A 7,837-nucleotide genomic window follows, 5' to 3' on the forward strand; every position below is an offset into this window, starting at 1 on the left:
AGAGAGAGAGAGAGAGAGAGAGAGAGAGAATACTTTCAGTTCCCCATCGGTGAAGTTTGTTTCTTCTTAACCCTTCTAATATCTGGACATAATCCACTCATGACTGTGCTTCCATGCGTGTCAGTATCCTCCGATTATTGCTCAACTTCCTGAAATATCAGGCCAATGAAATATCAGGCCCGTGACTTGTCCTACCATTACAAGTCACGTTCTGTCACTTGTCCTACCATTACAAGTCACGTTCTGTATGTACAGGAATAAATCTAAAGGTATGCACAGAGATGCTACATTCCACCATTTTCAAATCCATATTGCCAAAGCCATGGCTAGTGTACAATGACTAATAAAGATGGCCTGGGTTTGCATTGTAACCCAGTTGAGAAATGTATACCTGACAGTAAGAAAATGGCTAATAATAAAACATCTATTATAGTGGTCCATTGTTAAACTGCAAAGTCCTTGTGGGACAGTATATACCGAGGTCTATGATGGGACAAATTACCCGCTAGTCCTTTGTCCAATTCCCCATGTTGGCCTACATTATACATCAAGAGCCCCAAATAGGGAAGAGCATACATAACACCCTTTTGAAAAATGTACGTAAACATGAATTCAGATTCAAGTACATTTTAACTGTATAGTATACAGCAAGTGGAATGGTGGTGCATATGAATCAAAAGACAAACATAAGAAGTCTCTTACATTTCACCAAATCACATGAATGAATTGATCTTCAATTTTGAAGGGGACATTAAATGGCTCACATTCCTCCATTGCCAATTTCAAATGTCCAGTAGTTATAATATCATAAGTCTACGCAGTGCACACAGCCAGCACCTTCTTTTGATCCAGACATTCTCCAGCTATACAATTCAGTTATATATAGTACTATTTATCCTATGCAGGCAGAACATACTGTAGCTACCCAAATGATCACAGGTGTCACACTTCAGTGTTATGGCACAGAATTATCCGGCCAACATTGGGTGACGCACAGTTGATTTGAGCACAGCAATTGATACAAAAGAACAATACATTCAAGTGGTCAACATCCATTTTGATTTCCATTCAACATAAGTCTAACTTCTATTAAAGCAGTCACTTCAAAAAACCAAGAGAAAAATGTACCACTTCAAAGCCTTGTGGGGGCACTGAAAATGTTAATATTCACTTTTCACAGAAAATATTGGCCCTTTACATTCAAGTAACTAATATATAGCATGGTTTATATATTAATAGGGTTGAACATAAACAGAAGAACACTCTTTTCCCTGGCATTGGAGATGAATGTGCAATTGGTGCAGAAAGAACAACAACTTGCTGCTGCTAACATTGTAGCCCCTCTTCAGATTCAGCAAACCTGTAACAGGACAAAGAAATATTAGAAATGGATTAATCTTAGGACCATTTACTTATTGAACCATCAGTTTTGTACAACGGAAAGAAAAAATGTGCTAAATCGAGCAAATATTTTTTTCCACTCAATGGAAATGCATATGTGGTGGAGTAACATGTCAGAGCCTGTTTTGGTTCAAGTTTCAAACAAAGTTCAGGTTCAACTGCATTTAAAGAACAGTGGATTAATCATTAAACACACCAGTAATGTGTAAAAAAACAAAACAAACAAGACCACTGACATTCCTGTTAACCATTTCAAGGAATAATCAAATACTGGCAATAGAAATTGGAGTAAATGTATCAAACCAGTAATAGTGCAGTAAGACTATACATTTTATTAATATTCCTAATAACTTCAGTATGAATGTTACAATTTCTTAAAATACCATTTAAAAACCCCAAATCCCTTATAGCACCTTACCTGGAAGAGCAGCAGCAAAAGCATGTCGAAGAATCCTTTTCAATCCTGTACCTTCCTGAACTAGGAGGGTCTTTGCACTCTGCTATGAATGCTTGTAGGTCAGTTTCAATAAAACCGTCACGCTGGTGTTGCTGAGAGGAAAAATGGAGTAAAGTGGATGTACATATAGAATTGCTCAAAGTCAAAAAGAATGGATTCACAACAAAAATCTCACCTTAATCGTTTCATATGTGTCAGTAATGAGCGTGATGAAGAGGCTGAGGACCATATAGATGAAGAGGGAGACAAAGGAGTACAGGTACAGTCTGCTGAATAGCCAAACCAGGTAGCTCTTCTGTTGCATGTTCTTGAAGGTAGGGAACATGTCGTCTCCATTGATAAGGGAAAACAGGCACTCCGACACAGTGTTAATTGTGCGGAACTGGAAAACAAGAACATATATTTTTTTACACAATACATGAAAATATCATCTGTTCATTGCATTTATCCTTCTGATTGAATACTTGCCTTCTCATGGTAAGGCCCCAAAACAACCCAACCACAGAAGCAGTAACCCAGGTAGATCATGGCCACACAACAGCAGAACCGGATCACGTTTGGAAAAGCTGCTCTCAGGGTCAGGATAAGAATCTGAAATTTAGTGTCCCAATTACAACAATTCCAACATCCATATATGCAGATGGCTCATTGTAGGTGCACGATATTACATATTGTGGAGTATTGTTGAGGTAGAGCAGAGTAGGCTGCTGGCAAACTCTAGAATTCAAAGGAACCTGTTTAATATACATTTTTCTTGAACATTGTGGGGCCACAACATTATTATTGAGGGCCACCGAAACCCTAGGACTGGCTCTGACATAGGTCTCATAAATGTATTAAATAAATAGATACCAGGTCTTGGATGTTTTTTCATAATGTAGGGAGCAAAAAGTAGCAGGGTGGGTGCAGGTTTTTTTGTTTTAGCCCAGTAATATGACTCCTGATTCTACTTGAAGGTCTTCGCTGAAGACAAGGATTAGTCAATGGTTTAATCAAGTGTTGTACTCGGATAAAACAAACCAACCACACTGGCAGTTTTCAGATAAGACTGGACACGCCTGTTCTAAAGAGTAGCTGGAAGCAAATGATAAAAGGAAACTGAATTCAGGGTCCTTGCCAGGCATGGCCCCATTTGTACAACTATTGACACCATCTTCTAGCACTGCATGTCCAGATACTGATACGGTATTTACAAGTTCAAAAACTGAGAAATGCCTTACATTGTATTTCTTAAAGAAGCCCAAGTACCGAATGACCCCAACCCAGACAAGCATTGTGGCAGTCCCCAGCAAAATGCTACAGACATCATAACTTGTTACATTCTGAAAGAAAGAAAGGCAGTTAAAAAAAGAAGAAGGAATCAGAATCATCAGGACAAAACACTCCGACCAAAAATATCAAAACATAGGAGAGCATGCATTATGCACAACATAAGCACTGAGCACTATCACTATGGGTGCTGACTAGAGAAATCAAAACCATCCAGCTCAGATGACTTAATGCAAACAACAGTTACAATTTTCAATTTGTAAAAACTATATTGAATTTGGCTTCTCTGCTAGTACATGATTAATTTCAAGGCAAAACATTTATCCTTGCATTAATGTCTCACCTTTGTCTGAATTTCAATCTTAAGAATGGAACCAACAATGGTTAACGAGTCACTGATGATGATAAGAATATACCAGCCATTCACAAACTCCATTCTTTCTGACCAGGTCACATTCTTATCGTGGCAAGCCTTGAAAAATGCAGTGTATTCCTGAAATGGACACAATTGATGCGTGAATGCAATGTTTTCGTGCGGTCTTAATTTCTCAAAGTTATCTAACCATGTTTCAATTAGGAGTATTATTCATCTTCTGAACAAGGCCAGTTTACGCAGCAGACCAGACACACACTGTACAGAATATAACCAGTACTTACAAACTGAAGTTGGATCCCACTGAAAACGGAGCGGGTGCATAGAATGAGGGAAGTCAAGCAGATTACAATGATGAGTGAATCAAAAAACAAGATATAGTAGATGTTCCGGGCAGCTGTGGAGAGAAGTGGGAAAGCACTGAATAAAATGAATCAAACGAAGATCTTGTTTTATCTTGAACTGATGAATTGCTTTCCAATCAGTGCTCATTTTTATTTTCACATGATCAAACTGCCACCTTGTGTCCAAAATGTATACTGCAGCAATACGTTGTGGAAAGAAAGAAAAAGAAACAAACCATTACTTACAAGCCCCGGTTATGTTCCAGTCTTTACATTCTTTGATGTCAACTTCATCCTCTAGAGTAATTTGTATTCTTCCACTGTGAACTCTGTTGTTGAAGGTGATCTGTTAATGTTGCCCAACAAAAAGGCAACATCAGATAAAGTGTCACAAGTATGATGGTGAGATTTCGCAGACCAAGCAAAAGCTCTTAATTTGCTCAGTAAACAGCACACCAATAAAGCTCCAAGGAATGAAACTCCAGGGTGTTCATGTTTCATTTACTCAGAATTCAAGCAAAGCATGTAGAAATTGTCTTGAGTTTATAAAACATACAGAAATAATTAGTACCAATTAAATTATATATATATGTTATTGCGGGCGGCACGGATGGTGCAGTGGGTAGCACTGCCGCCTCACAGCAAGGAGGTCCTGGGTTCGAATCCTGCGTGGGTTTCCTCCGGGTACTCCGGTTTCCTCCCACAGTCCAAAGATATGCACGTTAGGCTGATTGGAGAGTCTAAATTGCCCGTAGGTATGAGTGTGTGAGTGAATGGTGTGTGTGCCCTGCGATGGACTGGCGACCTGTCCAGGGTGTATTCCTGCCTTTCGCCCAATGTATGCTGGGATAGGCTCCAGCCCCCCCGCGACCCTGATCAGGATAAGTGGGTTCAGATAATGGATGGATGGATGGATGTTATTGCAATGCATCTAAAATTTTACAGGCTATATATGGCTAGTCATGACTTACGGTGATAGTGAAGTCATAGCAGTCTGGCAGCTCGTGATGACGTACTGTCTGAAGATTTATAGCCTTCAGTGTGAAGTCAATATCCACAGATAACAGTCTGAATGACAAAAGAAAATGATACACATAAACCGCTTCCCATAAACATAGCATTTTCTGTGCATTGCTCATTATGATCAGGTGGGAAAACTGCCCTTGTTCCAAGCCACATTCTGAGCTTACCGCCTGCCTTCCAAGTCAAGCAGCCTTGAACTCATTGAGAATAACAGAAAAACCAACTTGACTGCATTAGCCACCACCATCCCACAGGCCCTGTGGAGTCATTCATATTCAAAAGGCTTCTTCCTTTAGAGTTTTTGTGCCACTGTTGCTCTATTTATTTTAGGGGCGTTTAGGCATGCGATGAAGCATGTTGGGTCAAATGTTTTGTAACATGTGTACAGATTGTCAACCAGTAGCTTATTAAACACCATGAAGGAAATATATCCGTATCTCTCCCATATTCATGTAACATGTGGTATATCAGAAGCATGTTTTACTACATTATCTAAACCTAGCTGGAATATAGGCTATACCTTTTAAAGTGCAGAGTGAAATTCAGCCTAGTTGCATCCAATCTAGCCTCTGCTGGAGTCTGCAATGGGTATATTTCAATACATTCTGTAAGAAAAAAAGCAATGCAAAAAGATGTAGGCTACATGCCACAGGATGACTACGTAGTCACGTTTTTATTTAAAACTTAAATAAGAACCCGTTGTTCTTGGAAAAATAGTACAACACAGCACTACAGAAGTAAACATTCACCATACTTCCCATTTTAGTGGTCACAAGAGTCAAGTAGTAATAATTTCCATCAGCTTTTGGCTTTTCCACTGACAATTACAACTTCTCAGCACAACTCTTTAATATGTATAAACAAACAGTGCTCAGATTGTTTTCCAATACCTGTTTCAATATGGGCATCAATATCAAAGGTCTCTTTCCCAGGCAAAATGCTTCCATTTTGAAAGAACTCCTGGCAGATGGACAGTGGTGTATAGCTTCCACCATTTTTCTCATAAGCATGGTTTCCCACAGTGATGTTATGCAGGTCTACATACTAAAAGGAGGACATTTCACAATCGTGGGTATACAGTCTTGGGATAATATGGCAATAGAATTGCTGAAATAACTCAAGACAGAGCAGTCATGAAGCAAAGTCCTCTATGGAATGACTGCATAATGGACACCAGGTAGTTAGTTTAATTATTAACTGTAGCTGTCCTCACTAAAGTTAGTTTCTCATTATAAAGCATACAAAATATTGTGACACTATCCAAAAAGGATAATGACAAAGTGAGATAGTTCTCCACTACTCGTTTGCCCTTCCACTACTTGTTTCCCCTTCCACCTGCTAAATTACACTTATTGTCTGTAGCAATGTAATCACAAAGTGTTGACATTGGAGCAGGCGTCAACCCTACTGTGGTTTTATTCTTAGTCTGGTTATTCAAATTTAGTGTCAACACATCACCCATTTACAAGTTCAGAAATTGATAAATTTGATAAATATTTAGGCAAGTAGCCTAAATAAAAATTAGCCCATTTCATGAATGTACACAGAATGACCTGACGTAGAATGTAGTTGCAGTCACCTGATTTTTACGAGCATACAAGCAAGACGTGGTTAACAACATTCCTCAATCTGCTGACTACATTTTTAAAAGCACCTCATACATTCACTGACAACATACCAGAGCACAAGCTACCTGAAATCAGCAAATGATAATGAAAGTAATACAGGGCTTTCACTACTTTCTACAGTCTTGTGAACTGCACTCTGACCAAAGCATATGGAATCTAAATTAATTTAAAAACTACACATTTACATTATATGTTATGTCAAAATACAATGAATTATATATTAAATAAACTCTGTGCTTACCTGATCAATTATAAAATAGAGGTGTTCATAAACGTCAGTTTGTGTGTACACAGCATAAGTGCCAGAGCTTTGGTCATTATATCCTTTCAGGAAAAGGTGTTTAAATGCAATCAGATTCTCCTCTTTGAATGTAACAACCATTTGGTTACTTAGTCCAAAAGTTACCAACTGAGGAAAATCAGAACAAAATAAGTTAGGCATCAGCTTTGAAGAATTACAATAACATACAATTCAAGCTACACTTCATGACAAGCATCCAAAAAGAGATCCTCACCTGAATTGTAATAAAGGCAATTTTAAGAATCTGCAACATCAGCTTCCATGGTTTTCGCCCACGAGCCCTGAATTTCTCACATGGATTCATGAAATAGTACTTCAGTTTCCTCCGGAAATTCTCAACAGCATCAGAGTTCAGGTCCAGCTCAGAGTTGGCCCAAGAAGAGGGGTCACTCAGGCTACTCGCAGATGTGTAAACCACAGGTTGTTCCAACTCCTCCATCTCTGAAAATCCAAGTGAGCTCGGAGTCAATTAAGCCTGAGCTCCCTACAGAAAGTCACTCCCCAGCTAGTCCAGAGTTCACAACGTTAAACTATTGTAATGCCTTTCATACGTCACTCCTTTTCTGGTATCATCATATGTTGGTAATCTTGAACATATCTAGGTCAGGTTACAGATAGGCTACCCCATTTCAAAAACCGGATAACTCAATATAACCGCTGTGTGTATTTACCTGATTGTGAGTTTTGACACGAGCAACAAGAAAAAACAAACTGCATCTCGCAATCTGAACAAAACCCATGCTCTTCCATGTTCAAGATTAAAGCGACGACCAAATACGATTGTACTTTCCGGTTTAAACCATAGCATTCACGCATGCATCCCACGCGATCTCCTCAATGCCTGCAAAACAGGTTTGCAGGTTGTAATCCCGCTTTTCGAAACAATCATTTTACTTAACCTTATCTCAGGCTGCCGATACTCAGCATTAAATAATGTTCAATTGAAATAATCATTTTAATGACCATTGACTTGACTTTGCTGGAAACACGATTGAAAAAGGCTGTGCATTGTTTAGCGGTGTAAGTTCAGGCTATTTGAAT

At 38.9% G+C, this 7,837-nt stretch overlaps 1 protein-coding gene across 1 annotated transcript; it reads right to left on the reverse strand.

Moving 5' to 3' along the window:
- Positions 1–29: 29 nt before the first annotated feature.
- Positions 30–7,806, reverse strand: mcoln3b (mucolipin TRP cation channel 3b). The gene is made up of 14 exons (XM_061238733.1): positions 7,468–7,806; positions 7,011–7,237; positions 6,737–6,904; positions 5,758–5,911; positions 5,388–5,472; positions 4,816–4,912; positions 4,091–4,190; positions 3,785–3,897; positions 3,471–3,620; positions 3,079–3,180; positions 2,327–2,449; positions 2,034–2,240; positions 1,820–1,950; positions 30–1,360 (listed from the first exon to the last, which is right to left on the reverse strand). Exons 1-14 carry the CDS (start codon positions 7,610–7,612, stop codon positions 1,327–1,329), a joined length of 1,836 nt encoding a protein of 611 aa, XP_061094717.1. The 5' UTR covers positions 7,613–7,806; the 3' UTR covers positions 30–1,326.
- Positions 7,807–7,837: the final 31 nt, after the last annotated feature.

Source organism: Conger conger, chromosome 4, assembly GCF_963514075.1.
Source record: "Conger conger chromosome 4, fConCon1.1, whole genome shotgun sequence".
Classification (NCBI taxonomy): Eukaryota; Metazoa; Chordata; class Actinopteri; order Anguilliformes; family Congridae; genus Conger; species Conger conger.